Source organism: Cydia strobilella, chromosome 15 (assembly GCF_947568885.1).
Source record: "Cydia strobilella chromosome 15, ilCydStro3.1, whole genome shotgun sequence".
NCBI lineage: Eukaryota > Metazoa > Arthropoda > Insecta > Lepidoptera > Tortricidae > Cydia > Cydia strobilella.
This window is the reverse complement of record NC_086055.1, coordinates 233984-252954: the sequence shown is the minus strand read 5'-3', so window position 1 is coordinate 252954 and position 18971 is coordinate 233984. Positions and strand designations below refer to the sequence as shown.

The 18971-nt window shown below is 39.0% G+C and overlaps 1 protein-coding gene across 1 annotated transcript; it reads left to right on the top strand.

Annotated features, from left to right (window-relative positions):
- Nucleotides 1-1160: 1160 nt before the first annotated feature.
- LOC134747919 (uncharacterized) lies at nucleotides 1161-18718 on the top strand. The gene is made up of 7 exons (XM_063682597.1): nucleotides 1161-1240; nucleotides 7519-7883; nucleotides 9347-9497; nucleotides 9920-10038; nucleotides 13870-14064; nucleotides 16438-16587; nucleotides 18583-18718. The coding sequence occupies exons 1-7, from the start codon at nucleotides 1235-1237 to the stop codon at nucleotides 18716-18718; spliced, it is 1122 nt and encodes a 373-aa protein (XP_063538667.1). The 5' UTR covers nucleotides 1161-1234.
- Nucleotides 18719-18971: the final 253 nt, after the last annotated feature.

The following is an 18971-nucleotide window of genomic DNA, read 5'->3' as shown; positions in this document are numbered from 1 at the left end:
ATATTATTTTCAAAATTGCTTTCTTGGGGTTGGATATGAGGATATCACGTATCATTTGTGGTAGATTGTACAAAAAAAAATCAGTCATATCGTATCTGGAGGAGCCCAAACTTGGTATGTTTCGAAAATTCATTTTGTTTTAATTTAAAAAAATGGCCGAAATGTATGATGTGATATATTTTTAGAATCGCCTCGAAACACGATAGGTTTTGAAAAAAAAATATTTTTTTTTCCATACAAAAAAAATCGAACGGGTTACACTACTATAGAGTTGACTAGACGCCGACGCTCGGGAGACGCTAGTGTGCGGTGGCTCTTAATGGGGCTTTATAGATAAAAAACCAAGATTCTGACGCAATAGGAACATTAGGAACATGGAGACTGTATAAAAGAGCCAAATCTCTATCTATGTATGAAAAGTATCAAAAAACAATAATTAGGCGGCGCCACCATACACCGAAATACTACCAAAAACAACCTACGTAATTTGGTCGGGTTATTTGTTGCCTTATATCATAGAGTAACTTATACTAGAGCGATACTGTCATAGTAAATTTTGTAACCCCAGTAAATTCACTGCCATCTGTCGACACACTTTAAAACTAAAAATAAATATTTATAAAAATACGATAAAATGTATTTAAATATGGATAAATGATTTTTTTATTTGCATTAATTATTTTTATATGATTTTGACCCATGTTCTTTCACTGGTATGCGTTAAAATTATAAATAACAAACGAAACAGTCAACGCCCTCTATACGAGTGTAGGCCAAAACTAGTGGCGCCATCTGATCGAGAATCAAATTTTCGTGATTTTCGAGGCACGTTTTTTCCTTAGACTGTATCCATCTATTACGGAGTTATATCTATCTTTGCTTATATGGTTCATGTTATACTCATGTCCCAGAGCCTAACTAGCGCCACCGGAGAGATTAGGAACTATTAGCTTAACGCGGTCACTTTTACAACAATTCTGCCATAAGAGATTGCGATCCTTTCTATACCATCCATAATTAGGAACCTCCTTCGAAAGTTTGATGTCACTTAAGCAGTGGGTCTGGGAAGAGCCTTTCGTTTACACTGGTTTACATGAACATAAGTCTCTTCTGTGGTCGGTAAGCAAGGACAACAACACCCCTTTTCTCTACGCAAGCCAGACGCAAGCACGGTGACAATGGAGTTTATAAATATGACGTTTGGAAAAAGGCGTTTTAGTTCATACGTGGCTGCATGATGGTGAGTCAGTTTTTGTCGTTAATAGTTTAATTAGACGTATGTAGGTATAACAATATTTTTCCTGGTTTGATAAGTATCATGTTTCCATCCATACTTTAATATTATTATATTATAAATGCGAAATTGTTTCTGTCTGTTACATAATAATACCTATTCACGCTTAAACCGCCGAACCGATTTGGACATAATTATATATGGAACAGTTTAGGCCCCGAGAAAGGACATAGGGTAGGTATATAGTTTTTATGAATGATCATCATCATTCCACGCAGACGAAGTCGCGAGCAGAAGCTTGTATATTATATGTCCACCTAGGTCTGCTTATTTAACACTAGGTACTACTATAAGAGATCCCTCAAAAACTTAAGTTCGCCTTTGTATTTGTGTCTGTATGTATCGCTGTTATGTACAGTCGCCATTAGATATATCGAAGCTGCTCACAAATATCTGAACACGGCTCTATTTATATCTGAACACGTTTTTATCGCGTATATATATATCTTTACTTGAAAATAATTGTAGTGTATAACTAGCCTTATAAACCGATTTTGCATGTACAACCAGCCTTAAAGTTTGTAGTCTATGATTGTTCATTATTTTAGTATGTGGGTATTTTTGCACTTTGTAATTTTTCCTCAGTCACCCGTTGACCACGAACGCTGTAAAGGGTTCGAAACGTCGGGATGTATTATAAATTCAATATACGCGATATAATCCGTTTTCATACTTTTATTTCACGTCTCTATTGTCAAAGCGTTAGAGTGCGTGTTCAGATATTTTTGAGCACCTCGGCCGCTCCGATATATCTGATGGCGACTGTACCATCAGCCATAAAAGTGTATGGCGACTTTATCAATGAATTCATTCATAATTTCTTAATGCAATTCCGCAGCTCACTGTATCTATGCATACTTGTTTTGGTGTCAATCAAATATCGAATAGATACTTACTTACTGTACAGTCGCCATCAGATATATCGGAGCGGCCAAGGTGCTCACAAATATCTGAACACGCCTCTATTGTCAAGGCGTTAAGTGCGTGTTCAGATATTTTTGAGCACCTCAGCCGCTCCGATATATCTGATGGAGACTGTACATATAATAGTTCTACTAGATACTGTACTATGTACTACTAGATACTGTACTATGTACTACTATACTGTACTATGTACTACTATACTGTACTATGTACTACTAGATACTGTACTATGTACTACTATACTGTACTATGTACTACTAGATACTGTACTATGTACTATGGAAAAACAATTCATTTTTGAAAGAAAAATATAATTTTAGCTGTTTCCTTTAGATACCCACATAAGTCACATAACTACCTACTTTGTTTTATTTACGAGTATGTAGAGATAGGCACAGTAAAAGAAAAGTTGATAAGCTTTTACACGGTATTACAAATATTTTAACATAATCATTTCTTGATAAGAACCACATGTTATTTACGTCATAGAATCTCGTAGAAATGATAACAAATCGTAGAATTATCAATTTATCACTGTTTTAGAATTGTAACAGTACGAATGTAGGTATTTTACGATAGATCATTTATTATCGCATTTATTTTTCTTGACAGCGGTAATAATGTAGAGAGATATCTAATTTTACCAAGTTTCTCTGATAAACTCCTAACTTTCTTTCTTAACGCCAATTTTTCACGTATAATATCATCTGTAAAGGTACAAGCTTTACATAATTCCCTTTTCCCCTCACTAGCTCGGAAAGCCGTCTTTTATCCTATAAAAGAAGCGGGGAAAAACGCATTTTATCCACTAGTGGGGAAAGTAATTTGACCTTGAATGGACCGTGTTTGTAGCTTGACAGATAACAAAACGTAAAACGCTCATAATAATGGTTCGTTCGATATTAATTATCATTAAATAAATGGTTTGAGAATCTAATAAAAAATACCAGATTTAGCTTTATTTAATGATTTTAAGTCATAAACCTTAAAATTCCATAATAAACGTTTGTTTTTTAATAATTATGTTAAATATAATTCTGAACGCACATGTTAAGTCGATGCAATTTCAAAACGCATCATTGACATTTCATACGTCAGAAATGTCAACATTGTCAACAAAAATTTTACTTAAAAACTTCTCACGTAAAAGTACAGAATTTCCAGTTTTTTGTTATAATATCGTAAAAAAAATGAGTGATTCCAGTTGATGAAGATGATCTAACGCCTGTGGATGTTGCACTTTCCTCGCTATAGTGAGGGGAAAAGTTTTGTGTTACACACGGGTGCAAATGTATTTTACTTCTCGTGTGTTAAATACAACTTTGCACCCTTGTATAACAAATAACTATTCTTTCGTCGGTGCCGATGTTTGAGGCGCGTCGTTACATGCGCACGGTGTTCTGGGCATCGTGGTTACACTATACCATGCAGCATCTGACCACAGCTCATTTGAGGCTTGTTTGTTCTTTATGTAAACCATCACCTGGGTTTGTAGCGGTTTGTAGTTGTTAAGTAAAATACGGAGGGGTTTATCGTTACCTCATCTTCCTCGCGTTGTCCCGGCATTTTTGCCACGGCTCCGTGGGAGCCTGGGGTCCGCTTGGCAACTAATCCCAAGAATTGGCGTAGGCACTAGTTTTTACGAAAGCGACTGCCATCTGACCTTCCAACCCAGAGGGGAAACTAGGCCTTGTCGGGATTAGTCCGGTTTCCTACCGATGTTTTCCTTCACCGAAAAGCGACTGGTAAATATCAAATGATATTTCGTACATAAGTTCCGAAAAACTCATTGGTACGAGCCGGGGTTTAAACCCGCGACCTCCGGATTGCAAGTCGCATGCTCTTACTCTTACCGCTAGGCCATCAGCGCTCTCACGGGTTTATCGTTACCGCCGCTACAAAATACTTCGTAGTCTGCTCCAAGTGGTACAAAATATTTAAGCAAATTATACTCTTAATCTAGTTTATGAAAAACTTTCTGTGATTTCACTGACATTGCGGGCCTGATGGAAACGAACACGGAGTCATCGCAATCATTGTCCGAGCAGCTATATTTGTAAACGCCTATATTCGGGTTTTCTTTATATAATTGTATGGCGTACGGTAGTTGTATTAAGCTCGTTAAATCGTTGAGGTACACCGTTTTCTTCTATAACAAGTGTAGTGAGAGAGGAGCAATACAAAGTAACATTGTCCCCGTATGATTTTAAGTACTTTCCTGGTTTGTGGAGTCCATTTATCGACATCTTCGGTCGTTGATGCCGTGCGCAAGCGCTGCGCTCGCGGGTGGCCCCGAGGCGCCCTTCCAGCACCAGCAGTGTTACCACCAGCATTTCCACAGCACTAGAGATATTAGTCTTCATTGAACTGAAATATTAGTCTTAATTGAACTAGAGATATAGTCTTCATTGCATGGGGTCACGACAGGTAATGTAATGTGTATGTACGACATTAAACAGTTTTTTGTTGAGTATTTCCTGTTGCTATCTTGAAATTCTTGTGGTCAACAGTGAACGGGGGAACGCAACTGTTAGGTTACCCTGTCTAATGCATGTTTTCACTAGTACGCAAAACAGTGACAAATATATCTTGCATATTACGTTAGCTTTTGCCTTGCATTATTATTTATTTTAATGAATAATAATGTTGATTTTACATGCACCTTTTTTAGGGTTCCGTACCCAAAGGGTAAAAACGGGACCCTATTACTAAGACTCCACTGTCCGTCTGTCTGTCTGTCCGTCTATCCGTCTGTCTGTCACCAGGCTGTATCTCATGAACCGTTGAAATTTTTACAGATGATGTATTTCTGTTGCCGCTATAACAACAAATACTAAAAACAGAATAAAATAAATATTTAAGTGGGGCTTCTATACAACAAACGTGATTTTTATGCCGTTTTTTGCTCAATGGTACGGAACCCTTCGTGCGCGAGTCCGACTTCCGACTCGCATTTGGCCGGCTTTAATGAGTCATTCTGCAGATTTGTGTAAAACTCCACGCTATAATCGAAGTCACCTGTTACCTCACCAACATAATTATTTTACCGAAACTTTCCATAAACGATCGTATCGACGAAAATGATGAGTAATGATAACGGCGGCGATCCCAATGATGAGGCGTGATATCGGAGTGAGAGCGGCACGAGCCGTGAGAACGAGAACGCTGCCGTGATGTTATTTTATTTTTATTTTATTTAAGGCTTACCAACAGATACAAAGCTACAGAAGTTACAAATAACAGCCAACAAAAAATCAAAGGGGTAACCTTTGATACTACTACTAAAGCTTTCTCGGGGTCTAGCTGAGAAAAAGAAAATGTATCAGGACATGCGACTGATGCGACGAAATATTACATCATCATGTTCAAACATAATTTAAGTTCATAGGAGGTTGGCGTTTTCTACAACCGATTGTCTCTTGCTTAGGCCCTTTACTTTTATTCCTTAAACTAATAGTCATATCACACGTCTAACTGGGTTAAAAAAGGATTCCGTACTCTTTAGTATTTGTTGTTATAGCGGCAACAGAAATACATCTGTGAAAATTTAAACTGTCTAGCTATTACGGTTCATGAGATACAGGCGATACAGCCTGGTGACAGACAGACAGACGGCGAGCGGAGTCTTAGTAATAGGGTCCCGTTTTTACCCTTTGGGTACGGAACCCTTAAAACCTAAAATCAATTCGTACTACATATAAGTTCAAGAAAGAAACAGCGTTCCTCCCACTTTAAATACGTTTTTATTTCTCATTAATCTGTCACGACGACGTTAATAACAGACAAATCAACAAAACACTTAAATATGAGCTTTCCTTTGATTATTTTCACAATAAGACACCTGTAGCACCCTGTAGTAATTGCACTCTGGTATTTGGTAACTGAGGGCCTACCGCGAACACCGAAGTTCGCAAATCGCGCGCATATTTCTCGGTCACTCTATTTACGTCTTAATTGGAGTAAAAGAGAAAGATGCCCGCAACTTGCGAACTTCGGTGTCACGGTGTTGTTATCAGTGGTATCTAGCAGGTAACCGATACCGGTTCAAAAACCAGGGAAGAATGCTTGAGAGTTGCCCACGATGTTTAATTCCGATAACCTTAAGCACCGACACCTTCTTGGTTTCCATTGTTTCACTAGACTTATATTGACCGGGAATAGACCGTGATTAAAAGGTAATCACGGTCTATATCCCGGTCAATATAAGTCTAGTGAAACTAACCGTGAATCATTCAAAATTCCATTGTTTCGTCAAAATAAAAACAAACATATCTAGTAGGTAATATTGTCTTCGGTTACCGCGATAGTTACTCATGAAATAAAACTACCTCCCGGCTCCCGACTCCCGGTGTCACCCGTTGACCACGAACGCTGTAAAGGGTTCGAAACGTCGGGATGTATTATAAATTCAATATACGCGATATAATCCGTTTTCAGTCACCCGTTGACCACGAACGCTGTAAAGGGTTCGAAACGTCGGGATGTACTATAAATTCAATATACGCGATATAATCTGTTTTCATAGTTTTATTTCATATCTAGTAGGTATTAATATTATACATGCGAAAGTATCTCTGTCTGTCTGTTTGTCTGTCTGTCTCACGTCTGTCTGTATATGTGTCTGCCTAGATTTAGATTAAGATTTATTTTATTTCAGGATAAAAATTACACTACAAATCAGCAATGTCAAAATTATGCTTATCTTCTTATCGTGATACAAATATAAAATAAATTAAAATAATTTTCTCTCCCAATAAGCATCGTCATATGTTACCTCTTCAAGCTTAAGCCACTAGACCGATTTAGATTTAATTTAGTATGGCGATAGTTTTCAAACTTCAGCCCGAGGAAAGACATAATTATACACATTATTATCGTCCCACGCAGACAAAGTCGCGGGCAGAAGCTGGTAAGTATATAAATTGGTTTTTTTAGGGGCATTAAAAAGGTTAATATCGTGTCGGGTCACATAGTGGGCTCGCGCCGCGCACCCGCTGTGACGCAAGACGCAATCACTTTCACCCAAATCAGTACATCAGCGCGCGCGCAACTCTTGGCCAGCAATTAGCTGCGAAAGGGGCGTCACTACTATCCTTAACAGTGGCTTAACTGAAAAAATTAAGATATAAAATATAAAATACCTAATCATCTCCCCTACCTTTCCCAAACCTATGTTACCTACCTACTTCATATTAAGTAAATGAAAAACTTAAGTCAGTGAAAAATTTTTTTTTCTTCAAGTATTTAAGTATACCTACTAACGTAATGTTTTCAAAACGATGGCAACTTTATTGTTCCAGTTAATAATATGGACGTTGCTGCTCTCTAGTATATCATGCTATGGCGTGACAGAAACGCAGGAGGAAACCGACAACGTCACCACTCTCTACCCCATCTCCAAAAACACCAGCGACCATGCCAACCAAACCGACTCTGTCAAGACAGCCACTTCTCTAGCTGAAACATTAAACAATGAGAGCAACAAGATAGAGTTGAAGGAAGAGCCAGTGATAGAAAAGCCAGGGAATGACAGCAAGGAGTTCAAGCCAAGTGTCCACTTCCAGGACTTTTTCGATGAAGATGATTTTGGAATTGTTTCGCTACCGACCAAGCCGACGGTAGATGGGTTTTCGCCGCTGAAGAAACCGCCTTCTGCTTTTATCGGGTAAGATTTAGTAATTAGCGATGTAACAGTTCAAAAGCAAATACTGATCTGAAGTGAAAGCCTCAAATGATCAGCACTGATGTTTAATTTTTTTAATTAGAGAAAGCTTTTACAAAATGCAAAAGGTTTAGAAATTAATTACTGAACGAAACGAGCTTCAAATCAGGGATTACGTACGTATATATGGTATACAGTCCATATCAACAGCAGTTGAGGAGTCATATGAGTCAAAAATATCCGTCATTCTCTACTAGCTTTATAAAATATAGCTGGAGTGTGCACTTTTTGTTAGAAACCACTCGGAATTGTTTAAAACCAAAGGAGAAATCTGTAAAACTAATAGTAGGTCTAAGAATCAGTTAGCCATACCAAATACCAAGTTAGCTATGTGCAGAAAGGGACCTTATTATCAATGTATTAGAATCACAAATAAACTACCCGACAGTATAAAACAGGAACCGAATGATAAACTGTTTAAAAATACGCTTAAAAAGCTTCTTCTAGAGAAAGCATATTACACAATAGACGAATTTCTAAACACTGAAATAATGCTATGTACTTACCCAAATTGAATTATTTAAATTTTATTGAAATATTATTGTAAACATTTATTGACATTTATGCATTTTCTAAAATGACATATAGTTAATTAACATTAACTATATTGTTTCACATTATTTACATCTATTTATAAATTAACCTGGACATTTAATATTTAGCATCATTATTTTATTATTTTACTAATTTTCTAATCGAACTTGACATTTAACGTTGCATAAACGTCGATAAAATATAAAGTTATAAATATTGATTTAATTGCTATTTGTATGAGATGCATGTAATTTTACCTAGACTTAAGAAAATTGAGTGCCCTGACAGGGTGTCATGTACCTACCATCCTCAAACTGTAACACCTAATGTATTATGAACATGACTGCAATACAATAAAGAATAAAGAATAAAGAATAAAAAGAGATAATCATGTATGTACATTATTGGAACGTGGCAGATACTTTTAAACGCAACCTAGAGATATAACATATCTAGAGTTTTGAATGATTCACGGTTAGTTTCACTAGACTTATATTGACCGGGATATAGACCGTGATTACCTTTTGTATTATTTGTGAGCTCCCGATATTTCGACGCAGTTACATGCATCATGTTCACGGGTGACTGAAGATAGCGGGTGGGTGTCAAAGTTGTGTAGACAGCGCTCTGTCGGGAGCTCACAAATAATACAAAAGGTAATCACGGTCTATATCCCGGTCAATATAAGTCTAGTGATAACATATCTATTTGTAAAAGTATTAGAGAGCATAGCAGAACCTTTAGGGGCATTGTTCTATTCGCTACTATTGACGCTGACTAGTGACTACACTATCGTATATATCGTGTCAACTCTGTTACTTTAATACTATTACACTTAGGACTTTTAGATTCGTATTTGTTTAAATTTGCAGCTCACATAAAGACGCCTTCAAATCCACCAAGACGAAGCCGCCGCTGGAGAGGTTTCCCTACAAGTTCCAGGACGCCATCTTGACGAGAGCCAAGCCAAGATGGCGGCCGAACGAGCTGGAGTCACGGCCCACAGTTCCCGTGCCCGCGCAGGTAACAATAGCACCAACGACAACCATATTTGCAGCTCACATAAAGACGCCTTCAAATCTAACATGAAGCCGCTGCTGGAGAGGTTCTCCTACAAGTTCCAGGACGCCATCTTGACGAGGGCCAAGCCGAAATGGCGGCCGAATGAACTGGAGTCACGGCCTACTTCCCGTGTCCGTAAAGGTTGTCGGAAAAAGATCGCTTTTTACTTTTTAGTTGTTTGCTTAGTTGTTGGGGTTAGGTTGATTTGTTTTAAGATTATCCCCAAATATTTACTTACCTATTTATTTTATTTTTCTTTCTATTTGTTTTTGACTTGAGGTATGCAACGCAGAGTACGTATTCTATTTATGTATCTTTCTACATTTACGCACTCTGTGAACACCCTCTATGGACTCTTTATGATTAGTATAAATGTCCTGTAGGTGCCAGCTGGCGGGCTGTACAAGACACCTGATGCGTTCAAGGACAAGCCGAGCATCGATGACGACGAGGAGTTCGGCCTGACATTCCACGACGAGAAGGAAACCCTTGTTAAAAAACGGTAAGATGAATGGGGTTGGTCAGTCAAAGTAGGTCGAAGTACTTTAGAGATAGCGTCACTTACCTCTGTCGATCCCAAGGGCCTGGCACTCTTTGATAGAGAAAGATAGTCTTATTGCGATTCCTATAAGAGGAAAGAGAAAATAGTGCCATGCTTTGTCCTTATCACCGACCGGGTGGCATCATTAGGTAGGAGACGATGGCGAAATACCGAAATTTATAAGAGTGAAAGAAAAAATCCTATGCTGCCCAAATTTTATATGAATATTCTTTCTCTTACCCCCGGTCCCTCGGTGGCGCGTCTATAACTACTTGTATATACTATGTCTATGGTCAATCCTACGAATAGTGTAATATTCTTTTTTTTACGGCCTGGATGCTAGCCGTTTAAGCCAAATCTCATAGAACAAAACTAGAGACAGGTAAAACCTATGCTGGCGCTATCTAACTAATAAAAACCTTTAACTGTTGCCAACCCCATTAGAGATACTTGTTACTTAATTGGGAATATTCATGCGTCGATGGACAGTTTAAAAATTACGAATATTTCCACACGGAAATAAATCGGAAACTTCTCAAAATCAAAAGTTTTCATATTGAACATTGAAACTGCATTTGCTTTTGTGAAATTTTCTAACTTTTAGAAAACTTTTCTTAATTTGCACATCCGTTATTGTTATTGGGAATGAGAATAAGTAGGGCATATAAATTCATCTTAAATTTTTGTGTCTTAACTGGGCTATAACCGCGAAAATCGAAGTTCGCAAATTTTTCTCTGTCACTCAAATTACACCTTTATTGGAGTAAAAGAGGAAGATCCCCGCAATTTGCGAATTTCGGTTTTCGCGGTCGCCCCTCTGTACCTAGGTTGTATACTCGTAATATTAAATACGACAGTCCTTTTACCAGAAATTTTTACGAAATATAAGTTCTTTAAATCGCTTTCTCTTTCATTAAGTTAAAACAGGCCCTCCTTTTTCCAACGAGATATTAATGAATCATTGTTCCGGTATGCCGGACGCCGGACATGGTTACACCCAGTTTGTCGTAGTCCGGAAGAGACAGCATTTTACCGCGGATTTGTCTGAGGTAGCCCTTCATTTCCAATCAGTTATTATTGATTGTTCCGGTATTATTTACTATTATTAGACAAGGCACTGCCCCGGTCTGTCGAAGCATCCGGAAGGTTTGCCTCATATAGAAGACGTTTCTTTTCCAGACAGTATTTTACAGTTATTAAATATGCTTTGTGCCGGGCAAGGCATCTCTTACTATTGTAGCGTTCGGAAGAGACGACCATTACGAGTAAGCCTCGGGTATGATATATTATGGTATGTCAAAGAGGGCTCCAACCAGTCTCATACTCATACTCATACTCATACTCATATATTTATTGCATCCATGGTAGGTATTCATATTCATATTCATATTCATATTTTTTATTTGTATTAATCATACATTGTCATGGATGCGTAATTTACATTATTAATATTATTATTTACAATAGATATGTCAGAAATATGTACACAGGTGTTACATACGAGTAATAATTGGTCACACATGGGCCCTGGTAGGCCTGGTCTGTCGCAGTCTTGAAGAGACAGGTATTATGCCGCGAGACACACCCGTTTTAGAGGCCCTTTTCCAATCAGTATGAAATACTGATCACATTTTATATTTCGGTACTGTCGGACACGGCACCGACCAGTCTACCGTAGCGTCCGAAAGGTATGTCCGAGAGAGACCCTTTTCTATTCAGTGTGTAGTTTTTAATTGTTCCGGTATTTCCGGACGGCACCGAACGGTCTGTCGTAGTCCGGAAAACAGCTGCAAGACACAGGTGTCTAAAGATGATGTAATGTAACAGTAAAGTTCGGAGATACTATATGTATATCAAGAGATTTCGTAGTTGCGTCATCAGTTTATGTTTCGAAATTTAATATTTATTTAAGTATTTTAGCTTTTACTCAACTGTGCGTTTCTCCAGAAACTTCCTGCCTCGCACAGTTGTGGAATAAATTGTAGGCTGCGGTCATCCTGCGGTATTTCCGGACCGATACGATCTTCAAACCTTCATAAAAAGAGCGTACTCCTATCTCAAAAGCCGGTATCGCACTTATAACCCCTCTGGTCTTGCTGGTGTCCATGGGCGACGGTAATAACTTACCATCAGGCGATTCGCCTGCTCGTTTGCCTCCTGTATAATAAAAAAAATATATAGAATACAAAATGCGTTATATTATTAATGAAAATATCCTTACAATGTGATAAATGTTTTCGTAACTCTTAAGTATTAGGTATACCTATTATACCATCCTAAAAGTGTAAAAAGATTCTGCTAAACTTTTCAAAATCTACATTTATTCTTATAATCTCTTTTAACAATAAATTCGTTGGATTGCAATACACTACGAAACCCAATACTCCTAGTTACATACATACTTGGGTAGAGCGGAATCGAATATTATTTTGAATGGCAAAAGGCTAAAGAAAGTAGATTTGCGACTCAATCCCCGCTTGTACTCGTAGGTACATAAAATAATTCAGTTTCATTCATTGCTTAATAGACGGATGTAATAAATGCCGATGAATATTGTAATAAGCCTACCGACGTACCGACATGTTGGACAAGTAGCCATTTTAGGCGTGCATAAATAACCGTGACCTATGTACTAATAGCAACTAACTAACTGATCTTAGGTGGACCTTATGTCTGTGAATTAAGGTTTATTGTCGGTTAACAATGTGGACGATGGTATGCATTATCTAACCACTTGATTCGCCGCGCCGCTTGAATGATGGGCAAGGAATTTGTCTTCTAAATATGGCGGTTAAAATACGCAACCTTTTGTATCAAGTGATTTATATGTTGTTGTTTTTGGTACCTTGTGTGCTTAAGTATGGAACCTAGATAGTATGTATCTAGATTTCAAACGATATATTTCGACGTATTGTAACGAGTTGTGTGAAGCTTTGTCCTATGCTTATTCGAACAAGCGAGCGAAGCGAATCTTCTTATATACATTCAACTTGGAATTGGAACACGCGGTTGGCTAGGGGCACGTCCCGGCAGGTTTTTAAGCTGAACTATCAGAGATGGACAATGTTCTAGTTCAAATAAAATTGGGTAAACGTGTAGTTGAGGGCATTATATTTTAGTCATTAAAATTATGAGCAGGCTCGATGAGGGGGTTATTGAGCTAGAAGAGCTAAGAAGGCTATTTGTGAGGGGTCTTACTATCCTCGTCATCTTGATTACAAGAAAGTATGGTCGAGTTTTGGTATCAAATGAAAGTTCTCGGCTTATTTAATACACATTTATAATATACCATTATTACCAATATACCAATATATTACCAATATACCATTTTAAAATAATTAGCAAGATAAAATGAAATAAAATAAACATAATATAGTATTTGATCTTTGGCAAGAAACATTACGGCTTACCACAGATACAGTTTATTTTAATCTCTATGCTATAGTGACTAAAATCTTATCAGTTAAGGGCTCCGCAGACCGCAGATCGCACGCCTTTTTAAAATCCATTGCCAACTAAGTAGGTGTCACAAATTCAATCGCTCTATTGCTCTATATACTAGTTTATTTATATTTTAACTTCGCAATACATGGCACAACATGACATCTAATCAAGCGAGTAGCTCATTTGTTAAAAAAAATAGTGTTTAGTGTTGATCGAAAAATCGACAATCGATATCCGCCCCTCTAACGCTCGGGTAAGCTTTCATGTTTCGATGTTGGCAGTAGGCCCGCTGGTTTCAGGGAAATTCAGTCTTGACCGATTTATGTAAAATCCTGTCTTATTTTTCAGTGCGAATCCGTGGAAGAGTCTCCTACATCTCCTGACGGCGTTCATCCCCGTGGGACTCATCATCTCCGCCCTCACTCCTAACGTCGTCACCATACACAGCACCGGCTCCGGCGGACCGGGACTCGGACCGGGGCACGGGCCGGGAATGGGGCCGGGAATCAGGCCAATGGGTCCGGGAGTTTCTGGCATTGAACCGTAAGTCCTATCGACTTAGTGGTAGAGTTGATTATCTTCTAAAGCCAATAGGCCGGGAATCTGCGAGTCGTTCCTCGGGCCGAAAATCGAGCCGGGAATCAGAGGAATGAGAATGGGAACCTACAGATAGAGTTGATCATCTACTGTACCACATGTGATAGATTCACATAGCCAACCCTCATGTGAATTTATTCACAGAGCAAATCCGTGGACCTATTCGTCAATTTGTAGATGTAGCTCCGTGTTAAAATGCTGTCGCATAGGCGTTAATAACTCCTAACGTATAACGTATAACGCCGCGTTATACTTATGTAGGTACGTGTAAAATTTCTCCAATCGTGGCGGTGTGAAAAGATTGACGGTTGAGGCGACGGTAAAAAGCTAAACAGCCGAAGTGGGCGTCATTGTCATTACAAATCCTCTTTAATCAATTTCATTACCTTATCTTTATGTCATTTAGTACTCATCAATGATTCATTATATTTAATTAACAATGTGATCTTTTCTCACATAACCCGAACCCCGCGATCTTCCTTACACAAACTTTACGTAATGCTCGTGACCAAAGCCAAAACGTGACGCATAATCGGCATAATGACACCGGCGCGGCGGCATGACACAAACGCAAACGCAACGCAACCATACCATCGCGTGCGCATCTACATCCGCGTCCACTTTCCACGGAAACGTCGTTACCGACAACCTTTTACACACACAAACCGTCCTTTTGATCGATCAGATTTTTTACAGTCGGGGAATAAAAGTCGTATAAGTCGTTTCACGTAAACGTTTGTTCTTTTGTAAGCAATTTTGATTGTCCATTCACTCGCGATCGCGATACGATTCTTTAATTGTTAAACCTCACGCCAACGCACCGGTTACAAGGCGTTTTCACATCGTCCGATCCGATATCGGATGTCAGATACGACCACAAAGAAGTAAAAATTAAAAAGTGCGTTTTTATAACAAAACTTCCGTGAGACACCAGACATATTAAATAACGGACACACCTCGACACAACCCTCCTCTACTCCTGTGGACTGAAGACACTCCTCGGTACGGAGTGAAACATCTCGAGCTTTTTTCGACTTAAAATACGTGAGTGACCCGTTATTAATATATTTAATAAGTGTATTTTTATATTTATTTATCAATTTAATTAATAATTATTGTTCAAAATAAAGCGCCAATACAAAAATAATAAAAGAGCCCACTCCAGCAGCAGTTTTTCCATGGGTCATCCGACACCCGATTTCGGATCGGACAATGTGAAAACGCTCTAAGTCCAACGAAAAAGTGGATCGGATATCAGTATGCAAAAATACTAAATACTTAGTTAACTAATACGCAGTTTTTAGGGTTCCGTACCCAAAGGGTAAAAACGGGACCCTATTACTAAGACTCCGCTGTCCGTCTGTCCGTCTGTCTGTCACCAGGCATAAACCGTGATAGCTATTTTCAAAGATGAGTTTGCAGACGCTCCAGATTAATACAAAATTAATTATCTATAATCTATAAATGTATGCTATAACTTACGTTTTCATCAATAACTAAGCAATCAGATAACATGAAGAATTTGTACAACAAGCAGACCAAATCTAACTATCTATAGCAAGCAATACAGATATTTTACCGACATGTGATAGAGCCCTTGAGGCCTAATATGTTAGAATTTTGAGAAGAGAGTTAAGAACAATATTGTACATAGGTATCAATACTAGTATTATAGTGAAATATTTTGAAGGCATAGCACACGGAGGATATCCTGTTTGAGCGGTACGGCGCACGCGCACATTGCACAAGGAGAAAGGCGGATGCAGGACTATAAATCCACGGCTGTACTCTCACAGTTAGCCCGCCTGATAAGCGGTAACTGTAGTGTATGGACGCTTGCAAATCTAAGTGTCACCGAGTATCGGATGCCATCTGACGTTCCAGAACAACGAGAAAGCCATATGCTGGACTTATATCTACGGCTGTACTCTCATTGCCAGCCCACTTGGTAAGCAGTGACTGTATTAGTCTATGGGCGCTTTAATCTGGATGTCACACCACTACCTACTACAATTTCAACGATATTCCTAAGTACGAGGCGTGTTCGAAACAACCTACTTAAATGAAACCAACCATACCTAAGTTAAACAATCTCATTGCATGATGGTCTTGTTGACTCGGCCTATTTTAATGAAGCTGAACTGATGATGCAGTCGGATGGTAGCAAGCGGAACTTGATGGAAAAACACAAACACATCTAGTTTAGGCTCTTTCCAAGGTCTCGATACGCACTTGATTGATAGACATTCAAATAAGGATATGCAGTCAGCAATAAGTGTGTGGTGCAAATTTTTGACAGTAACTTCTCACTTGTTGCAGCCTGCCTCCACGACTGTTCCGCCGCTCGGACGAGGTCCTGGACCCACTCCCCCCACCGGCGACTACCCCCCCACCAGCCATCAGTGAGCCGTGTCGCAGACGCCTGCTCTGTGAGCTGCATTCGGAAAAGAATTATCACAGCCAACATAGGTATTATTAACACACTGATACCTATTAGTTATTCTTCACTTGTAACAGTACAACTTAAGTTAAAAAAAGCAGGCAAACGGGAAATTACTACACGAGCGCGTTTTTTATACAACAGTACGTTAAAACTGACTGGCCCAGGGTGTTTGTTATCCGCGTAAGCTGAGGACGCCGCGCCGGTTCGAATCCGGCTTCCGCCCCTGGAGGGTTAGGTCACTTTTTCTTTATTATATGACATGTATTTCACTTTACAACAGTGCCTACATTATTGTCAAATTACTTACCAACGAACATTAGCCACCATTTCACCAACCGAGGATACATTTCCAGAAAACCTCTCGTGAACATCAAAAATCGAAATTTCATTATCTGCTCTATCGCTCTTGCAAATTCTATCGATAGAGAGATAAATATGTAAAGTCAGACTCCGTGATTGTTATGCCATCTACGGCCACATCATCCACCCAATTTTATTTAGCTAGGACTTTCGCGAAGCGTGATGGTACTTTAAGTCTCACAAGCCGCCGCCATACAATCGAAGTTACGCTCACATTTAAAAAAAAACCGGCCAATTGCGAGTCGGACTCGCGCACCGAGGTTTCCGTACTTTTTACTAAAGCGGTAACAGAAATACATCATTATTATTCAATAACGACGGGACTTAATCGCGTAAAATAAGTTTTAAATTTACCTCAAATCGCGTAAAATAAGTTTTAAAGAGTTAGCTCCGACGTTTCGAGGACGGCGTGGTCCCCGTGGTCTCGGAGAAGACTGGCTAAAGTTGACATCAACATCTTCTAGGCGCGCGAGTTTTACGAACTACCCGCACTTATTGGTCTTGTTTATTAACTTGAACGTTTTGCGCACTAGGGATGTTACCGGGTCGACACACAACACTCACAATATTCGATTTTTCAACTTTCGATATTTGTTTTCGCTTACACTTACTAATGACTGGGTTCCATGTGGATGAGATCTTAAAACCTTCGTCTCGATTGAAATTTCTGATTGATTTGTGTTGTGTGTTGTAGAAATACATCATCTGTGAAACATTTCAACTGTTCATGAGATGCAGCCTGGTGACAGACAGACGGACAGCGGAGTCTTAGTAATAGGGTCCCGTTTTTTACCCTTTGGATACGGAACCCTAATGACTTACTGAACAGTTTTGAATGATTCACAGTTAGTTTCACTAGACTTACGTTGACCGGGATAGGATAGGAACTTTTGTATTGTTTTTGAGCTCCCGATATTTCAACGCAGTCACATGCATCTTGTTCACGGGTAAACACGGTCTATATCCGGGTCAATATAAGTCTAGTAACTTACTGAAATTACATGAAACTTTGGCATTTGGATTCAAGTAACATATATATATGTATGTCTTGTTCTAGTTTTCTTTGTTAGGAATTGCAATACAAAGAAAATATATAGAGCGAGTAAACGTTTTACTATTACAAAACTTCTACACGCTCTATTTTATTTGTATTACAATCTTTAGCAACAAAAACTAAGACTAGGCATAGATAGGTATATGTTACGTAAATAAATGTTCATGCCAAGTTTAATCATGTGGTTTTATAACTGATTTAAACTTTCACGATTATTAAATTGTAAAACGGGACTTAACCGCTTATTTAAGCTTTAAGATTTACCTCCGACGTTTCGTGCGCAAAACGTTCAAGCTGATTTATAAACAAGACCAAGTGCGGGTAGAAGATGTGATGTCAACTTTAGCCAGTCTTCTCCGAGACCACGGGGGCAACGCCGTGCATGCCATGGCCAACGTGATTTTTTACAATTTAAATAACAATTTTTTATAAAAACTATTAACAAACATATATTACACCCATATTTTTGCGTCGGGAGTCGGGGGTAAAAAATGAGACCGTAACTTGGCGGTTTTTCAGCGTGAGACTCTTACTGAAATTTCGATTGTTCGCGGTAGACCCTCAGGCTTTATTATTTGAAATACCTGTCAATCTGTTTTATTTGCAGTGTTACTCGGCGCGGGCGCGCGTGCCACAAACTGCCCTGCGATGACACGGATGCCTTGGCGCACACCCTGCACTGGCTGCTACACAGACCTGCGGACCGACCGGACCCCAACAGATTTAATCAACCCCAGTTTTGAGCCTGTCCGCTAAGCTAATACTGATGTGAAGACTGTGTAGTGGGGCGCGTGCGCCATAAGCTGCCCTGCGACGACACGGATGCCCTGGCGCTGGCGCACACCCTGCACTGGCTGCTACACAGACCTCCAGACTGACAAGACCCCAACAGATTCAATTAACCTCAGTTTTTAGATAATCCGTATAGCTGACTACTGACGTGTCGTCGTAATGTATCGGGAAGTTCTCATATTTTTACAAAATATATACATTACT

What these genes read in the sequence shown, in the direction of transcription:
- LOC134747919 (XM_063682597.1), top strand. An exon ending in GAAACCCTTGTTAAAAAACG is followed by an intron (nt 10,039 to 13,869) that starts GTAAGATGAATG and finishes CTTATTTTTCAG; the next exon opens with TGCGAATCCGTGGAAGAGTC. An exon ending in GGAGTTTCTGGCATTGAACC is followed by an intron (nt 14,065 to 16,437) that starts GTAAGTCCTATC and finishes CACTTGTTGCAG; the next exon opens with CCTGCCTCCACGACTGTTCC.